This window comes from Rhyacophila brunnea, unplaced genomic scaffold (genome assembly GCF_057557595.1).
Source record: "Rhyacophila brunnea isolate RB1 unplaced genomic scaffold, BYU_Rbru_1.0 scaffold_7, whole genome shotgun sequence".
Classification (NCBI taxonomy): domain Eukaryota; kingdom Metazoa; phylum Arthropoda; class Insecta; order Trichoptera; family Rhyacophilidae; genus Rhyacophila; species Rhyacophila brunnea.
This window is the reverse complement of record NW_028233339.1, coordinates 23,101,219-23,122,612: the sequence shown is the minus strand read 5'-3', so window position 1 is coordinate 23,122,612 and position 21,394 is coordinate 23,101,219. Positions and strand designations below refer to the sequence as shown.

General features: G+C 32.5%; 1 protein-coding gene and 1 long non-coding RNA gene across 7 annotated transcripts in view; one reads left to right on the top strand and one right to left on the bottom strand.

Moving 5' to 3' along the window:
* The window catches only part of LOC147064641 (uncharacterized), a 144,540-nt gene that overhangs the window by 35,426 nt on the left and 87,720 nt on the right, over nucleotides 1-21,394 (bottom strand). The window lies entirely within an intron of this gene.
* baz (par-3 family cell polarity regulator) overlaps nucleotides 1-21,394 on the top strand; it is a 143,879-nt gene that overhangs the window by 94,029 nt on the left and 28,456 nt on the right. For 3 of the 6 annotated variants that reach the window (XM_085957493.1, XM_085957490.1, XM_085957488.1), the window contains exon 2: nucleotides 9,748-10,023. The exons of the other annotated variants lie outside the window; for them this stretch is intronic. In XM_085957493.1, coding sequence (XP_085813619.1) covers nucleotides 9,907-10,023 — 117 coding nt within the window. In that variant the 5' untranslated portion in view covers nucleotides 9,748-9,906. The remainder of the gene's footprint in view (nucleotides 1-9,747; nucleotides 10,024-21,394) is intronic. 6 annotated transcript variants of the gene reach the window in all.

Genomic DNA, 21,394 nt, shown 5'->3' with positions numbered 1-21,394 from the left:
AATAAAGTGCGTCTTGAACTCGTTGATAGATTGTTGTTTTGTTTAGATGTTTGTGCGAACTGGTTTGACGTGAATGTACAATATACGTGAATGCATGCATAATGTCGCACACATTAGCGAAAGGTTTCAATTGATGCATTTTGTTACGTGACGGATTTCGATTTCTGCTATACGCGCTCCTAAAATAATAATCGGTAAGACGCATAGTGAATACATGGCTAAAATTTTTATGCCCCATTGTTAGATGCATTTAAAACACGTATTGTTCTCCACGCAAATACCCATTTAAGCGTATACTGGATGTTGTTAATAAGTTACTAAACGTTTAACGATTCTGTTGGCATGCATGGTTGCAAATATCCCGGTAAGTACCTAAATAGTTTTGAACCTGCGAGATAAAGTGAATTATAATATTGTGTATGTACAAGACGCTTTTTCAGCATGCATCTCAAATAAACACATGCATTCCCTTCAAACACCCGCCACTTCTCCACACCCTTTCTGACGAATAGTGTGGTACCTATATCATTATAACTACAGTGGCACAATGGTTATGACAAAAATGGCTTGCAGTTTTTTATAGTGGTATAATTTGCTAGCATTGAAACATGTATCAGCTGCGAATCGCCTATGGTGCTACTGTAAAATGGTTTACCTGTAACGTACGAGTACTACCCTTCAAAGTTTCCCTGGTAGAGTCCCACGAATAGCTTGCCGAAACTCTGCTTGTGAACAGCATGCACTAAAATAATGTTCAGGATCAAATAAATGTTAATCAATAATCAATCAAATGAAACCAATCTGTTATTTTTTTTAAATGTATGGATATTATTGTTATGTCGTAACGACATACTAGAAAATTTGCCGCATATTATGGGAAATAACCTAAAATGATTTTTCACCATACCGCTAAAGTCCACAGCTATTTATTATTTTTGATTAATTCATCGTTTGCTTTATGTTAACATATTGTCCTATTGCTTATATCTTTGACTATGGACATTGTCGTAGTCTTGTAAATCGTTTACTTAGAATATTTACTACTATTACTTTTACAAATATGTATTTATCTATGGTACTTGCACCCACATCCCTTGCGATGTGTGCATTCCATCCATTTCGAAGTTGTATATAAATCAGCATATTTCTAAAGCTGTACATCTTAAGTGCAAATCTGCAAATTTATTTGTTTATTATGCTCATGTTGGTAAAAGCAAAATGGGCTTTGTATAAAGTTTCTTCTGATGGTGCTATTCGAGCTTTGCCCCCTTCAACGTTTTCCGCACCCCTTACTGTCCTTCTCCAGTCATTCACGTTGAAGACGTTTTAATAAAAGCGACTATACAATTGGATAGTGTTCTTCCCTTAAATATTAATATCTTTTTTCTTATGAAATTATACATACATTACATTTAGTCCTGGCGTTTGGCAATCTTTGGCTTTGGCTAATGTTCGAGTGATGTACGTATACGTATGCGACTGAAAATTATTTACATTCTTGTATCTTATAACTTATAATATGTAACATTAGTGTGGACTGTGTACAGTTCTTATGCTATTTAGGCATTGCGGTAAAATCTGCTTTACAGAACGCGTTGAGTCAACTCTGGTTGAATATTATGTTGCTGTACCAATTAGCGTATTGAGATGGCCATTGGACCACTACCAGGCACTTCTATGCAATCAAAAGCTAATCAATATTATACACTCCTGTTAATTAAAACGCCGTAAAGACTCACCCACGCCTTAGATTAAAAAAGCAATACTTCGAGATACTTTCGGCCATCTTGAATTCGTAATTATTATTGAAATGTTTATTTACTTTGTGTTACATATTCGGTTAGATTGGTGTAATTATTATTGCCACTTAAGGATATATTTACCGGCAACTTTATTGTAAGAGCAATATTATGAAAAAAACATCGATTTCGTTTGAATTAAGAACTCAGATGATTACGCCCATTTGACTGAGGTGCCGATCTGATGGATTCGTTATTATGTCTAGTTTATAATTTAATTTAGATACTCGTTGCCTTCGAGACCTCACGATTCATAAATCACACGAGCAAAGCAAAGGTCTTGTAATATTACAAGTAGGTAAATACCCACTGGAATTTAAATGTGTTGATTGAATGAATTAAAATTTTATCGTTTTTAACAAATATGTGGGGGTTGAAAATGGTTGGGCCAATTTGGGTGGCCGTCATTCCTTATTTTCCCACCTAACTCGAATCTTTATTTATTATTGTCGCAAGACCAGGGCCACCATCAGTTACTGGTCTTCATGAGTAGACCGAGATTGCAAGTTAAGTTTAGTTACATCAAGACAGCGGACGCGCCTAGGTAATTTGATAAGGGATAAAAAATGTCACTAGATGTGACGTGGGGGAGGGGGGCTGAAAAATAACCAAAATCGTATGACGATCCCTTATAATAGAAGGTAGGTAAGTACCTATATATTGTCATTCTATAACTAACACCGTGTGCAAAGACAGACACAGTTAATTCGTATTATAGTATTTAAAATAAGGATGTTATGACCGTAATTTACACATTGACAAAAAATATGTAGGTATGTGCAAATTAATATTATTGCAAAATGGAACTCTATCGAGTAAATACTATCTTAATTAATAAAATAGTAGGTACAACCATATATTTTTTTACTTTTATTATCGGTATAAATTACTATAAATTTACCTATTATGCATAGTGATTTCAGTAGACACCGGACATCTGGAGTCCTTTTTTTTTTGGGACGGACTCGAATATTACAACATTTTTTAATTAAAAAATGCGTTAATAATTTATGGAACCTATGTTTTTCAGAAAATTAAGTTGTACGATGTAGTAGGTACAATGAAATATGAAATAAATGATATTGATAATATGTGCAAGAGACTTTATCGATACTTAATTATATAGAAACGCTGCTATTAGTAGATATACTATACTATTTAGAGAAATTAATGAAGCGCTTACGTATAGAGTGGAAGAATTAGTTGTTAATAGTAATATCTATAATATTTAATAATATTCCACTTTTTATATACCTATTATTGAAATCAAAGTTTAAAATTTCTACTAAACTACTTTTATTTTCACTATCAAATAACAAATCACACTTGCTCCCATAATGAGAAGGACCTGACAGCTAGCGTATTATTAAAATCGTACCAAATCTGAATGATTTCGTATATTATGTTGATACTACGAAAATATATAATATGAAAACATATTATTATATTATATCGATTTATGGATGGGTAAAATGGGGAATATCGGACCTACGTGGTTAATGAAACCCTTTAGAAAAAGTTTCGTACGAAAGATACTTCAAATCGTACTTTGGTGTTTCAAGCAAGTGGTTGGACATATTGAGATATTCAATTTTAATATATAGGTACTGATGTTGTAATGTTTTTTTTTACATTTTATAGGCCATTTTCAAACACTTTATATTCATCATGCAAAATATGTAAGTACATGCGTTTTCTGTTAATTGCTACTCCCTAATACTATAAATTATATATCATAGTATTATTTCAATGAAATATATAAACCCGATATAATTATTTATTTCGGAAGTTATCAAAATGATACAATCATAATTAGTCGACATTGATACATTGTGTATATATAGTACCTAATACCATTGATAATAAATTATTTTATCAAGAAAATATTAGATATAAATAGGTATAACACAGTTGCAGTGCCTACCATTTGCCTTAACAAGTTGACCTTGGTTCTAATAGTTCATTGCTTTATCCAATCTGGGAGTTCACACATGAAACTATACTTTGATGTAGGAATAGTAATATGGTAGAAAAAGCAAAAAAAACTTAACCTGCGCGTTTGTTAACTGATCTACGTATTTTCTTAAAATCCGAGATCACTTCAGTTTTGACGATTATGGATTATAGCTTAAAATTGTTTATTTGTTTTTATTTAGTGAGTAGGTATATTTCGTGATATTTCACATTAGCTGGTTCCATTGTTTACGGGAAATGACGATTTAACGGGCTTACCTATTGAATCTATTAATAGTATGCAATATATTCATTACGGGTTTTCACAAACACTTCAGATAATCAAAATTTGTTTTTTACTTGATCCTTTACTAATAGGTAAGAAGGTTTTAACAATCTTTTATTATGTCAATGTGCATTTACGATCGGTGAGTGCGCATAGTGCACGAAGAAGCCAGAAGGCCATAAGCCAGAAGGCATAAACCGGGTCGTAAATAATGACTAATAGAATACCTAGTACAAAACATAAATCAATTAGAATTTATTGATTAATATTTTTGCCACTCGTACCCGTTAGATATAGGGACCATTATACCACTTTCCTCTAGAAGGTGTATAAGGTACTTTTAAACACTTTGTACATTTTGCATTTTTGTTTATTGTTATTAAATCTTAGTTGATATTATTCTTTTGACTTATTAACTTAAAAATAACAACAATGGATGAAATATAATATTTCTAAATATTATAATATGTCACATATATAATATTGTGTAAGTATATAATATATAATTATCAAGCCTCGATAGCGAAGGCTGCGTGACTAGCAAATGCACTTACGACCTATGTAAACCTGCCGCTCTGTAATTTTATTCTTGTAAATCCACGGTATTATAGATGGTTGCACTATTATATCTAAAATGTAAACATAAATTTATATGCAATATTGGTATATACTACAGCTGATGATGATACATACTATCGTATGGAAAATAATTCATTTTTAAGTTGTGGGTTTCTTGTACGTATCATGCGACAAAAGCAATAAAATCGTCTTCAAGTTTTTGTCATTGGTCGGGAACCTTTTTTGATACATACACCTACGGCAGGTGAATTTTAAACACATCAAATTTTTCACAGTTTTGAAGTTACGCTATTTCTTAATGTATATAAACCAGTCATTTAATAAATAAGGACAAATATCACCAACAAGTTAGTTCAAGTAAACAATCGACTCCCACGTCCTCTATACTTAATTGACTTTTTATGCAATAATATATACCTACCTATATTTTGTACTGTTATTCAATTGAAAATGTCCATTAGGATAAAATCGGTTGAATATCAACATTATGGAATAAATGTGGAAAAAGTACGAAAGTACATATTATAAAGTGTTTTAATGAAATATGTATCTAGGTACCAGTCGTTTTATGTGATGAATAGTTCTTTACACTTTATAATATGTAAGTATTTAAATCAAATACATAATATAATCATATATCAGATAATTTCTTTTTAATAACAACATTTAAATATAATGCTAATTATGTCGAATGGCCACCTAATCGGCGCGCCTTTAGCGTACAATGTATTAAATGGGACGGCGGGACTTTTTTTAACGTTACACACCTACAAACTTACCTGTAGAATGGCCAAAAATGGAACTACGAATTACCATAGGACACCATTTTGAAAATTTCATTCGAATGTCAGATTTTTTCCAGTTACTAGTCTTGATTGGGTAGTTTTCGACAATGGCTCCATTTTTTTTGTAGTACTTATTCCACTTTTTATCAATAAATTAGGACCGGTTTCGTCCGCCTCAGAGGGACATTTTCAACTGAATCTTCCCTTGTTCGGTTGAAAATGTCCCTCTGATGCGAACGAAACCGGTCCTAATTTATTGATTAAAAGTGGAATAAGTACTACAAAAAAATGCGTTTTTTTATTTAAACAACAATAAATATTAACGTAATACAATCACTAAGTGAAAATCTGAAGTACTAAATGGGACGGCGGGACTTTTTTTTAACGTTACACACCTACAAACTTACCTGTAGAATGGCCAAAAATGGAACTACGAACTACCATAGGACGCCATTTTGAAAATTTCATTCGAATGTCAGATTTTGTCCAGTTACGAGTCTTGATTGGGTAGTTTTCGACAATGGCTCCATTTTTTTTGTAGTACTTATTCCACTTTTAATCAATAAATTAGGACCGGTTTCGTCCGCCTCAGAGGGACATTTTTAACTGAATCTTCCCTTGTTCAGTTGAAAATGTCCCTCTGATGCGAACGAAACCGGTCCTAATTTATTGATTAAAAGTGGAATAAGTACTACAAAAAAATGCGTTTTATTAAATTAAACAACAATAAATATTAACGTAATACAATGACTAAGTGAAAATCTGAAGCAATATTATATTGCAAAACCTTTAGAAGAATGCAATTACGGCTTACGCAATACATAATATTATAATAGTAGGTTCAAACGAATATTTTCAGGGATGTCTCGCATCTACAGATGTACGCCACTGGTATATTAGTTGAAAATGTCCCTCTGATGCGAACGAAACCGGTCCTAATTTATTGATTAAAAGTGGAATAAGTACTACAAAAAAATGCGTTTTATTAAATTAAACAACAATAAATATTAACGTAATACAATGACTAAGTGAAAATCTGAAGCAATATTATATTGCAAAACCTTTAGAACAATGCAATTACGGCTTACGCAATACATAATATTATAATAGTAGGTTCAAACGAATATTTTCAGGGATGTCTCGCATCTACAGATGTACGCCACTGGTATTTTGAAGATGAAATTTCTTACGATCGATTTGATGAAATTCTTCAATGTCAATAGTTTATAATCAAATAGACCAGTTTGGGCAGAGCATCCTCAAAATACTTAAATATCTAAAGAAATAAACAAGTAGGTATGTGACTTTTTTATCGATATGTAGGTACGGTATTGTTGCTTGGTAATACTAATAGGTATCAATATGATACATTTAGAACATAAAACGGGTCAGCGGACAAAATCTTCCAATATTTGTATTTATATTAGTGGTAGGTACGCAAAAGCTATTCGATATTTAATTATGAAAAAACATATTCTACACGCATTTTATAAAAATGGTTTACCATTACTTACCTGCAATAAAACAAACCATCAATTTTGTAATGCGACCTTTTTAATTGCATTTTGCGAATTTGAATTCGTTTGTGGTGGCCGCAAGTCGCGTTATAATATTGGCAAGACGATTATCTTAATTACAATAATTACCATCGCACCTGAGCTGCCAGAAAAAACAACTGACTAATTGTAGAAATCCATACTAAGAATCATTTGGGCAAAAGTCTCCTTAGGATATTGGATTCGTCCACCAATTTAATGTGTTTTTTTATGGGTTGACGGTTAAAAACTCCAACAGGCCGGCCTTTAGACTGATTTGATTTGTTTTTATTTACACGAATACACATAGTATTATTAAGTTAATATGTAGCTGTCTACTTTAATGACAATGAAACAGTCATGCCGAATGAATGTGATTCTTTGACGATCTTCGTATTAGGTATAATAAAGAGTTGTAAAATGTATTCAATTTTAAGTGTAGTTTTTCTGCATCGGCAGTCGCAAGGTTTGTAATCTATATATGCGAAGTAACGGTAGCGTGAAGAGATTAGCCAAAAGGCCATTGAGATGAGCATACCGCGGTCGCATTACGCAGCCATTTTCAGGCGGGGAAAGACCGCAAAGTGCCGATGCGATTCGCTCCACGTGAACCACTAATTGAAACCTTTTGCATCGCATCAGGTGTAGTTGCCCACCTGCAACTAGAAAAGCCACTTAAGACAGCCCCAATCAAACGTGCTGTTTGTGTTTTGATGTGCATGCAATTCTTCCACCCCTACCATTCAACTAGGCGCAGTGGACACTACATAAAGTAATCAATATAATATTAATTGGCAGTGACGCGTTTAGTAACGTAGAGACCTGATGCAATGACTGTTTTTGAGGCACCCAACTATAAAAATATCTCCATAAAACATACTATAATAGAAGATGTAGGTATATGATATTTGCAATTGCTGTCTTTTAGCAACGCATGATCTGCCTACTCGCACGTGACCTCGGCGATTTTAACATTGTTAAATGATAGTTAAGCGTTTTTTTGTGAAATCTAAATCAATATTGTTAAAAAAATGTGAGAAATACGTATCATTTTATAAATTTTGGTATAGTTTTATGACTGGTTTGAACTGTTTCAAACCCCTTTTTAAATTTTCTGATGAATCGGTTTGCGTAATTTTCCTCAAAGAAAATCACCGCTGTTGTTTGGTGATGTCACTGAAGTAATCGGTCGGTTAGAGTATTTATATATGTGTAAATTAAAACAAACAAGAATAGTTTCTTAAATTATATTGGCATCTTCTTTTTGTACCATATCTGTAGCAGTGGCGAAGGCTCCATAGTAGGCGATTATTTAAAGCCTACCTACTAAGAAAAATAGATCTTCAAGCAAATAATTTAATTTAAAAAAAAAATACACTGAAAAATCCAAGATAATTGATAGTCATCTATCGTCAAAATTCAGAAATACATAGCTTTATTTTATAAATTAGTAAGGTTTATAACCATAACTACTGCCGCATGGATTCAACTATGTTATGAAATATTCGATGGGAATTCAAGATGTGGCTTGCATGCGTTTTAGTCACGTGACACCACTGACGCCAGTCTCTGTCTGGCTTTTTATTCCGAAATCATAGGCTTTTTAGTAAGCGCTTACATCCGCACATTTATTCAAAATAATTAATAAGATAATTAAAAAAAATAATTTCTATGGGTTTCAATCACATATAAATATTGATTGTTGTTAAAAATATAAAATAATTTATCTCGCGATTTTTATTTATCAGTTATTTATACCTATGTCTGTCTTTTGAATATATAAGTATTTTAAAATGTCTAGTTTTACGGGTTAAATTATAAATTGTTATGGAACATATTATACACAACAACGGATATTTTCAAAGATGATAGATAATATATTTTGAGCGTATGCTACGTTTATAGGAAAATACATAATTCAATCTAATTGCTTATTTATAAACTAATTATATCAAACTAATTGAGATTTTGAAATTTCATCGATTTAGTGTACCTATTCATCAGTAGTAATATAGGGTTATCTTCTTATTTCCCGTAAATATATCTGACAAGCTTGGTTACTCCACAGCCTACCTCTTTCCAAAAGTCATCCTTCGCCACTGATCTGTAGACGTCGGCAATGATGTTCAATATTTTCCTTCTCTTCCGTTTCTCTGAAAACCTGAGTGCCAAGCTCAAACCATCGCTTACCGTTTAAATTGAATTACCCTTGAATAACTGCATCTTAATAATGCATAAGTTGATACTCTCGGGATGTCATATGGCGTGGCCAAACTATGCTAACTTTTACGACATCACGGCAACGTTCGTAACTTTGACCGTACAACTGATTCGGAGACGCATGCGTCCGTACATCCACATTTCGAAAGCTTCACGAGTTTTCAGAGTTGTTTCTACGTGGAACAATGCTTCCGCCCCTGGCTCCGTGCAGGAAAAGACAGCATTTTACCATTCTCGCTATGATACTGAAGTTTAGGTTATATCTACAATTTACATAGGACTTTCTTCAGTCGTGTAAATGCTGCCCCGGCTTTCTCGACTCGGCATTTCACTTCAGTGGTGTGATCCCAGTTATCATCCCGGGTGCAATTTAAGTACTTATATAATTGAGCGTGCTCTCGACCGCCAATGGTCGCTGAGTTCACAAATCTTATTAAAGTTAATATTCGGTCACCCAATACATACATAGTTATTATTTTAACTCAGAGCTGGTTTCATCGAGTGACATTGACCTTGCAAAAATTATAATTCATGTAATGCTTTTGAATTTAACTGTAATGGAAAAATGTAAATTCATCCATCTTCATTAGCCTAAATTTAGATTATAAAAAATGATTAAGTAATAAATAAGCACACAGAAAAGACTTAAAACGAACTCGAGATAATTGATCCGACGCCCATCGGCGCAAAATGGTTTGGCTGGTTTGAGTGAGGTGAAATTGTTCACACTGAACCAAGATGTTTTCGAGATGGTGTCGGAAAGTGTGGAGGTGAAGAGTGAGCTGATGATAAAGCGGATGCCTCCTGTCCCTCCTCCTAGGTGGAAACGACTAGCTCGCCTCGCTGCAGCCCAGAAACGACAAACGGTGAGTATTTTTGCCAATGAGTTTCATGAATTGGACATTACGTTTTTAATAATGCAATCAATTTCTTGTGTGTTTTGTTGGTAATCTTTTAGGGTAAATAAAGGTGGGTTTATGATGTTATTTTGAATTTATTTTATTAGGTCCATGGCCGACTGGCCAACGCTAACGTTTCAATTTTGTGCTTTCTATCTCCAGCAGGACAGATTCAGAATTTATGCACCCTCTTTCATATTCGCCCACTTTTTGTGACGGTGGCTCAGGGGTTTCTCCGTAGCGTAGAGCATTGATGCTCTCACATCCTATCCCATCATAGCGTTCGCGCCCTTATTACATTTGTTCGCCATATGTGGTTCTCTTTCACGGAGGATGTGAGGAGACTATATTATGCTTAATATCTATGGTTTAACTAATATACACATATGCCGTAGCAAATAGCAATAACCGCATTTACTTTGTTTGACATTTTTAGAATATTGCATTTCCTAGGGGAGGGAGTTCTACCGCATATACACCAGTCTATAACTAAATTAAGTGTTGCCGTTAGAATAAAAAATGTTCAAAATAACATAATATATCGATACTTTACCTTTATACTGATATGCCTCATTTGAAATTCTTCAGTGTCTAGTCACGGATACTGAACTCAACTATTTACCGCGCTATTTTTATAGCTTTTCATAATATGAAACCCATAAAAAATAAACCACGATATAAGATTGGTAGTAGAAAATAATATGTAAGTATCTATTTAATAAAACAACGATCAATAATTTTCAGAAAATAGCTCACGGAGAGTGTTTTTTTCTATCTTTGATGGAAAAAATATGTTTTAAATTAATTGCAACCATGTTAAGATATGTAAAGTAGAAAAGTACTTAATTAAACCAACGCATGTATTATTATATGAATAATTGTTCATAATTATGTTGAAAATTAATTGTACAATTAAACTAAGGATACATACTGTGTGGACTTTAAATTGAAATTCTAATTAATGGGAGTTTTGTACTATTTCATAGTGTCGCAACCCAGGTATTCACCTTCGAGCGTGATATGACACCTATGGTATCTCTACAAACTACATTTTTTGTCAATTATGTAGACACTGTTGATAGATATAAGTACATATTATAATAGAAGTGTGTTAAAATAAAAAAATATCGAAGAAAACCTGCTTGCTTGGAAATGGAGCTCAAACGTATGAACCTTGTGGCTCAAACTAATTTTCATACAATATAACTTGGTTATCTTTCTTTCTTCCATACAAAATTGGAACCTACGTAAGTTAAAATTGCTTTCAGCGATTTTTATCATAATAGACTAACTACACCTGAAAGAAAATTCAACAACTTTGGTTAAGACCGATTCAGAATAGTACACATATGCATAATTTTGTTGGTGCATTTTAGTAAACACTCAAATTCATCGATTTATGTTTGATTGCTGTAAAGCCTTCTGAGCTTTTTGTGTGGTCAACCTAAACTATTGAAATAATAATAGTATTTGATGGGTAGTTTTGTAAAGTTTACCATAGCAGTTTCTTGTCTCGGTTTACATATAGAAAATTAAGATTCAAACTCTTCTAATGAAAAATATGAAAGTTTTGCACTCAATAAATTTACCAAAGACTATAATATTTGTAATACTTCCCCGCTTTAGTAATATACATCTGGGTGACATGCCATTCTTTGAATATAGTGCATTTTCCGTTATAATACAGTAAATAATCGTTATTTTCTTCATGGGTCTGTTATATTATGAACATTTTATTAACAGTGGTCGGTCGTGAATACGGTAATTTATTTGATGACATAGACTGGAATGGCTGGCATTTTAGAGCACAATTACAGAATAATCGTAATATTTTCAAACTAATACAACTCCAATGAGACTTTCGAATACCCAAGAATGAACTGTGTTTCTCTATTATTTGCCAAACCCACGCGAATCGTACATTTCGAATTACACATTTGACATCGGTAGTAAAATTAAAATATATTGCGCCATCCGTAACGGAGTCGGGTATTAAAATTAATATTAGCTATAATAATTATTTTGAATACAATTTTATTATAGACCACACCGGTAGTGTGATAATAAATTTCATTAAGAAGAATGAATTTTTTAGAATGTCCCGGATATAAGCTGGTTTCAAATAAAAACTGCTGCTTACTTTCGAATCAATTCATCGAAAATTCATACTGTTCAATATAAATTTAATAGCAATTCTTTTATGGAATGTTTCAGATTCATAATATTATAATTGATGTGATCCGTCAATTTTGTTCGTGAAACATGATAATATTAGTAATATTCGGTTTAATGGGTGTTTTACTTTCACACATTTGAGATATGCCTCAGATCTGCGTGTTATTGCAATTACCGCGTGCCGGATTGAAGGCTTCATGTCGGCTTGTGTCTAATAAGGTAATAGGAGTTTTAATATATTATTGTATCAGTTAAATTCTTACATCAAATATAGACAATAAAGAAAAGTTGGATAAAGAATCTGACGGACAGCTCAAATTATTGCAAGCCATAAAAGGTATTCTATGTTAACGTTATTATGGTAGATTGAGCTTAAATATATGATAAAAATGTCAAAATTATACTTGCCCACTAAACCTAAATGATCAGGACGTAGTCTTCCCTCTATAAAGTGATATTACCATAATCTATTATCTAAGATATTACCTTTCTTTTGTCATTTTTGTTTTAATACTAAGACCAGAAAGGCAACCTGTCAACTTACTATTATGACGTTATTTTACTTTCAAAACGCTCAAAGCAAGCTGGCCTCTGGATGTCGCTTTTCAAAACGTCTTTTAGAACTTTTTGAAAGGTGCCCATCCTTTTGTGCGATTTTTTTCAAAAGACATGATTATTTCCCACAGTTGAATTGAACAGGGAGGCATAGGCCAGGGTTATCATCATTCACCACCTTTTCAAGAATAATTATTGAGTTTTAAATTTTCTTTTAATTTACCACATTTGAAGTTAGAAGTTAGATAATCAATAACTTCTAAAGAGATAAGTAGGTACTTACTCAATTTCCTATTCGTCGTGAAAATGATATGTTTTGATTTTCGTTTGGGACTAATTAGAATGGTTAATGCTTCAAATTTAAAATCTCAATGAAATCATATTACATACATTACAACTGAATGTAATTATATTTTCACGACTTGATTCATATGGGCCCAAATCCATACCGCGATCGACCGGGCTAAAGTCTATACTCTATACTATAAATACTAATCTTATACCCCGTTTACACGTGCACGGATTTAGTGTTGACAGTACGTATTATCGCGGCCATAATAAAAAATGCACGTGTAAACACGTTTTATCGTGCAAATTACAAGATTCCATGCATGAATCAAAAAAGTTCAGAAGTTTCTGAATTTTCACGTGACAATTGGACCAAGCAATATCTGCGCATGCGCAGTAGAACGATAGTAGCGAACTTGCCATTAAAAAACTAACTACACCGCGCAGAGACTCATTTTGAGGTTAACCGATTTTCACGAACCGTCAAATAGTACCAAATAATGATAACATCGCGTCTCGCTTACTCTTGAAAAATGAGATTGGCGAGGCAGTCAGCGCTTTATACACACTACACAAATCTATGCACGTGTACAGGCGCAATTACGTATAATAATGTCAGTGATATTGTGATAAGAGTGATAAGATAACATACCTATAACTACCACATCATTCGGTTTTGCTTAAAAAAAATGTATTTGGTACCTAATGTGTTTTATTACATTTTTTATATTTTTTCTAAAAACATTCATTCGTTTTTATCTATATATTTTAAAATAATAAACACCTTATTGTTAAAAAAACAAGCTCTTAAATTGTTAGAACGTACTTCTTAGGTAGGTATATTATGATTAAAGGCCGGATCTTTCAAGTTTTTAACCGTCAACCCATAAAAAAACACATTAAAATGGTGGACGAATCCAATATCCTAAGGAGACTTTTGCCCAAATGATTCTTAGTATGGATTTCTACAATTTGTCAGTTGTTTTTTCTGGCAGCTCAGGTGCGATGGTAATTATTGTAATTAAGATAATCGTCTTGCCAATATTATAACGCGACTTGCGGCTACGACAAACGAATTCAAATTCGCAAAATGCAATTAAAAAGATCGCATTACAAAATTGATGGTTTGTTTTATTGCAGGTAAGTAATGGTAAACCATTTTTATAAAATGCGTGTAGAATATGTTTTTTCATAATTAAATATCGAATAGCTTTTGCGTACCTACCACTAATATAAATACAAATATTGGAAGATTTTGTCCGCTGACCCGTTTTATGTTCTAAATGTATGATATTGATACCTATTAGTATTACAAGCAACAATACCGTACCTACATATCGATAAAAAAGTCACATACCTACTTGTTTATTTCTTTAGATATTTAAGTATTTTGAGGATGCTCTGCCCAAACTGGTCTATTTGATTATAAACTATTGACATTGAAGAATTTCATCAAATCGATCGTAAGAAATTTCATCTTCAAAATACCAGTGGCGTACATCTGAAGATGCGAGACATCCCTGAAAATATTCGTTTGAACCTACTATTATAATATTATGTATTGCGTAAGCCGTAATTGCATTCTTCTAAAGGTTTTGCAATATAATATTGCTTCAGATTTTCACTTAGTCATTGTATTACGTTAATATTTATTGTTGTTTAATTTAATAAAACGCATTTTTTTGTAGTACTTATTCCACTTTTAATCAATAAATTAGGACCAGTTTCGTTCGCATCAGAGGGACATTTTCAACTGAACAAGGGAAGATTCAGTTGAAAATGTCCCTCTGAGGCGGACGAAACCGGTCCTAATTTATAGATTAAAAGTGGAATAAGTACTACAAAAAAATGGAGCCATTGTCGAAAACTACCCAATCAAGACTCGTAACTGGACAAAATCTGACATTCGAATGAAATTTTCAAAATGGCGTCCTATGGTAGTTCGTAGTTCCATTTTTGGCCATTCTACAGGTAAGTTTGTAGGTGTGTAACGTTAAAAAAAAGTCCCGCCGTCCCATGTAATACTTCAGATTTTCACTTAGTGATTGTATTACGTTAATATTTATTGTTGTTTAATTAAAAAAACGCATTTTTTTGTAGTACTTATTCCACTTTTAATCAATAAATTAGGACCGGTTTCGTTCGCATCAGAGGGACATTTTCAACCGAACAAGGGAAGATTCAGTTGAAAATGTCCCTCTGAGGCGGATGAAACCGGTCCTAATTTATTGATTAAAAGTGGAATAAGTACTACAAAAAAAATGGAGCCATTGTCGAAAACTACCCAATCAAGACTAGTAACTGGACAAAATCTGACATTCGTTTGAAATTTTCAAAATGGCGTCCTATGGTAATTCGTAGTTCCATTTTTGGCCATTCTACAGGTAAGTTTGTAGGTGTGTAACATTAAAAAAAGTCCCGCCGTCCCATTTAATACATTGTACGCTAAAGGCGCGCCGATTAGGTGGCCATTCGACATAATTAGCATTATATTTAAATGTTGTTATTAAAAAGAAATTATCTGATATATGATTATATTATGTATTTGATTTAAATACTTACATATTATAAAGTGTAAAGAACTATTCATCACATAAAACGACTGGTACCTAGATACATATTTCATTAAAACACTTTATAATATGTACTTTCGTACTTTTTCCACATTTATTCCATAATGTTGATATTCAACCGATTTTATCCTAATGGACATTTTCAATTGAATAACAGTACAAAATATAGGTAGGTACATATTATTGCATAAAAAGTCAATTAAGTATAGAGGACGTGGGAGTCGATTGTTTACTTGAACTAACTTGTTGGTGATATTTGTCCTTATTTATTAAATGACTGGTTTATATACATTAAGAAATAGCGTAACTTCAAAACTGTGAAAAATTTGCTGTGTTTAAAATTCACCTGCCGTAGGTGTATGTATCAAAAAAGGTTCCCGACCAATGACAAAAACTTGAAGACGATTTTATTGCTTTTGTCGCATGATACGTACAAGAAACCCACAACTTAAAAATGAATTATTTTCCATACGATAGTATGTATCATCATCAGCTGTAGTATAGATATACCAATATTGCATATAAATTTATGTTTACATTTTAGATATAATAGTGCAACCATCTATAATACCGTGGATTTACAAGAATAAAATTACAAAGCGGCAGGTTTACATAGGTCGTAAGTGCATTTGCTAGTCACGCAGCCTTCGCTATCGAGGCTTGATAATTATATATTATATACTTACACAATATTATATATGTGACATATTATAATATTTAGGAATATTATATTTCATCCATTGTTGTTATTTTTAAGTTAATAAGTCAAAAGAATAATATCAACTAAGATTTAATAACAATAAACAAAAATGCAAAATGTACAAAGTGTTTAAAAGTACCTTATACACCTTCTAGAGGAAAGTGGTATAATGGTCCCTATATCTAACGGGTACGAGTGGCAAAAATATTAATCAATAAATTCTAATTGATTTATGTTTTGTACTAGGTATTCTATTAGTCATTATTTACGACCCGGCTTATGCCTTCTGGCTTATGGCCTTCTGGCTTCTTCGTGCACTATGCGCACTCACCGATCGTAAATGCACATTGACATAATAAAAGATTGTTAAAACCTTCTTACCTATTAGTAAAGGATCAAGTAAAAAACAAATTTTGATTATCTGAAGTGTTTGTGAAAAACTCGTAATGAATATATTACATACTATTAATACATTCAATAGGTAAGCCCGTTAAATCGTCATTTCCCGTAAACAATGGAACCAGCTAATGTGAAATATCACAAAATATACCTACTCACTAAATAAAAACAAATAAACAATTTTAAGCTATAATCCATAATCGTTAAAACTGAAGTGATCTCGGATTTTAAGAAAATACGTAGATCAGTTAACAAACGCGCAGGTTAAGTTTTTTTTGTTTTTTCTACCATATTACTATAACATCAAATTATAGTTTCATGTGTGAACTCCCAGATTGGATAAATCAATGAACTATTAGAACCAAGGTCAACTTGTTAAGGCAAATGGTAGGCACTGCAACTGTGTTATACCTATTTATATCTAATATTTTCTTGATAAAATAATTTATTATCAATGGTATTAGGTACTATATATACACAATGTATCAATGTCGACTAATTATGATTGTATCATTTTGATAACTTCCGAAATAAATAATTATATCGGGTTTATATATTTCATTGAAATAATACTATGATATATAATTTATAGTATTAGGGAGTAGCAATTAACAGAAAACGCATGTACTTACATATTTTGCATGATGAATATAAAGTTTTTGAAAATGGCCTATAAAATGTCAAAAAAACATTACAACATCAGTACCTATATATTAAAATTGAATATCTCAATATGTCCAACCACTTGCTTGAAACACAAAAGTACGATTTGAAGTATCTTTCGTACGAAACTTTTTCTAAAGGGTTTCATTAAACACATAGGTCCGATATTCCCCATTTTACCCATCCATAAATCCATATAATATAATAATATGTTTTCATATTATATATTTTCGTAGTATCAACATAATATACGAAATCATTCAGATTTGGTACGATTTTAATAATACACTAGCTGTCAGGTCCTTCTCATTATGGGAGCAAGTGTGATTTGTTATTTGATAGTGAAAATAAAAGTAGTTTAGTAGAAATTTTAAACTTTGATTACAATAATAGGTATGTATATAAAAAGTGGAATATTATTAAATATTATAGATATTACTATTAACAACTAATTTTTCCACTCTATACGTAAGCGCTTCATTAATTTCTCTAAATAGTATAGTATATCTACCTACTAATAGCAGCGTTTCTATATAATTAAGTATCGATAAAGTCTCTTGCACATATTATCAATATCATTTATTTCATATTTCATTGTACCTACTACATCGCACAACTTATTTTTCTGAAAAACATAGGTTCCATAAATTATTAACGCATTTTTTAATTAAAAAATGTTGTAATATTCGAGTCCGTCCCAAAAAAAAAAGGACTCCAGATATCCGGTGTCTAATTATGATTATGAATAATAAATGTATGTTCGCTATTTCGATACCAATAACTGCAAACTTCATACTCATATTATTATCGTGTCGACTTTGATTTGGTAGTAAATGATTGTGTACGAATTTCTCGTAAAAAACGAAATTAATAGGTTTACGCCGTTTATGACTCACACGATTACACAGTGTAAACATGCCACTATTATTATAATATCTGATTCTTTATAAGTCTTTCATTAATTCTATACCAATCACAAACAATCCTACACAAAATACTCTGAAGATGCATGGATATAAAGATTGCTTAGTCGATAAGGTAGGCTGTCTATACGTCCCATTTTCAACGGAACGTTTGTTCATTCTATCTCCTACTAAACAAAGTACTCCGCCGAATAAAATGATAAAACAGCTTTTTGATTTGATACCGGATTTTGTTGAAAATATACCAGTAATTGTTAATTAACGTGGATCAATCCGTATAAGCGCGCACGTTTCGTTGTTTGTGCATTATAATTCTTTACATACTTGAGTATGTTCATAACATCATAAGTATAACAATCCAAATATATTTGGGTTAGTATTTGGATTGTATAGAATTTTGTACTGGATCCCATATTATTGGATATTTATTAGCCATTTGATTCGTTTTGGTATCGGGAGAAATATGGTCGCCTTACGAAAAATTGAATATTTTATATGGACACTTTCAAGGTTTTTTGTTGTTCCACTTGTTGTGCGCGTGTTTAGGTGTTTAGGGCAAATGCAAAATGAAAATGTACCTAATGTCATCTGTTACACAGTACACGTGCATTGATCTATCGATACCAATAGTGTGTAAATTAAACTATCGCGTTTACACGCAAAAGTGCTGACTGTCTCGCCAATCTTGCAACTTGCATGATACGTCTTTTACACGTGCATTTTATTGTCATGTCACTGTCAGCAGTAAATCCATGCACGTGTAAACGGGCCATAATATAATTAATATTCTACGGCTGGTTATTATTCTAATCAAATCAATATTATTCATAATTTATTGCCATGACACGAGATGCAGCTAATTCGCTCTTATAAATCGAATTCATCGATCATTCATTTATGAATTCAATAATGGATGTTTGAAAGGCGTATAATAATAAATCGCAATCAATTTGTGGCGCCCAAGATAACCAAGAAAGCGTGACAAAATATTATTAAACCGATACAAGGAAGTTTAAAAAATGTTTATGTCATTCGACGCCATTTTCTATGATTCGCGTTCTTTTTTTTTTAATCGGTAAGCATGCATAATCAATGTCATGTTTTTGTTATGTTCTTTATTTGAATCATATTATTAGAGCCGTGAACTATTTACCGGTTACCCGTTTACTCGTTCATATAAATAGTATTACCACGTTTTTATTAGCTCGTATTCTTATTTGTCCAGTACAATTTTTTTCTTGTTGTCCAAGATTTGTATTGGACGATTGAAGATTTTTAACTAACTTCCCGACTAGCTAGTCATTTGAAACTTTTAGAATATATCAGAACACGACGGCAATGCATTCTTTTAATGCTTTTGACCATCTTTAAGCAGAATTGAATGCATTTTCAGTTAATTCTGTTTTGTATGTTTCGGAAAAAAATCGTTAAAACTAATATTTATTACTCACTATTATTGGTTGCTAAGGGGTCCTAGCAACTAAATTTTTAAGGCGATGTCTTTGGCCTAAATAACACATATAATGTGACTTTTACGCCATCTTTTTATATTTAAAGGCATCTACCATGAATTTCTAAAAATCTGTTACTAAAAACTTTGGTCAATTCTAACCAGATGGCAGTAAGTTACCATAATATGTTGCAAGTATGAAAAAAATCGCTAGACAAAAATTCATTTACATATTATAAGAATATAATAATATATTCTACTATAATATTATTATATATATATACCTATTCAAATAATTATATTTTTTTTTAAATAAGTACAATATTTTATTATATCGTATTGACATTTTTATGATTTAAAAGAAAAGTTTTAAATCAATTTATACTTGCCAACTTCTTTTTTCATTTTGAATAGAAATTTAGAATACAAAAGGCCAATATAGGGCCAAAGGAATGAAAATATGGAAGAGAAGTATTAGTCTATTGACAAATTTTTTATTTTTATTTTATAAAGTAAAATATACTATATGCACATACCAGGTCACACTGCAGATGAATATTACCTACTCTATAAACTTAGGGAAGGTAAAGAAAACAACTTGTTCATAGGAGTGGTCAATTTTAATAGAACATTACACAATAAAAATAATACAAAAACCTTATAAATAGGATAATTAAATATATTTACACTTAAAATTAGTTAAAATTATGAAATAAAACCCTAAATATGTACTTTAAAATTGCTTTGAGCTGCATCCTATACTGTGTGATACAGTTCAAAGCAAAATTGTGTGCACACGTATATATTGCATTTTATGCAAATATACCTGGTGCGGCACTTGCATCCAGGGTATCTGCACACGGATGCTGAATGGTGGCCAACGCTGTCCAAACATACCTCAGCGATCGGTTGGGGGGCAACCGTTCTCCTGCGAGCTGGTGGCTCTGTGTCTACCTGCGATGTCGACATGTTTCTTGGCCGACCTCGTGCTGGCAGTGTTAAAATGTTGGCTACCCGATCTTCATACCGAATAATAGCTTTCGCTAATCTGATTCAGTACGACAACAGTCCCATAATATCCTTTCGGGGTACATTTTCTAGTTTACAATTCCGCATATACATTAGCCAACAGTTTACCACCGCCAAGTCCACAAAGTGGTTAAAAACCCTCACAGGCCATTTGCATGTCTTCATCGCAGTCCTGTAATAAGTAATTATCCGATCGCAAAGATCAATGCCACCCATCGACATATTGTAGTGCTTTACAATGGCCGGCTGAGTGGCACTGATCTTCCTCTTTACTTCCTTCGACCATCGCATGCAGGTACCAACAGGAGTACTGCCGACCGCAGTGGAAAATAATAACACGGATTTATTTTCTTTCCACTTGACTACACAGACTTTGTCATCCTACCGAACCTTCTCATCCCAATCTCCCCTCTGCATTGCCTTATCGTTTTTTTAATTTCTTAATCACATCGCCGAGTCTATTACTTCTGACAGTTCCAGTTAAGAACATTTTGTCGTGAAGTAACGAATCGGCGAGCTTCAAACTAGTGAAAAAACGATCAGTATAGACAATGCAGGAGGATTGGGGAGAGTCCGGCAGAGT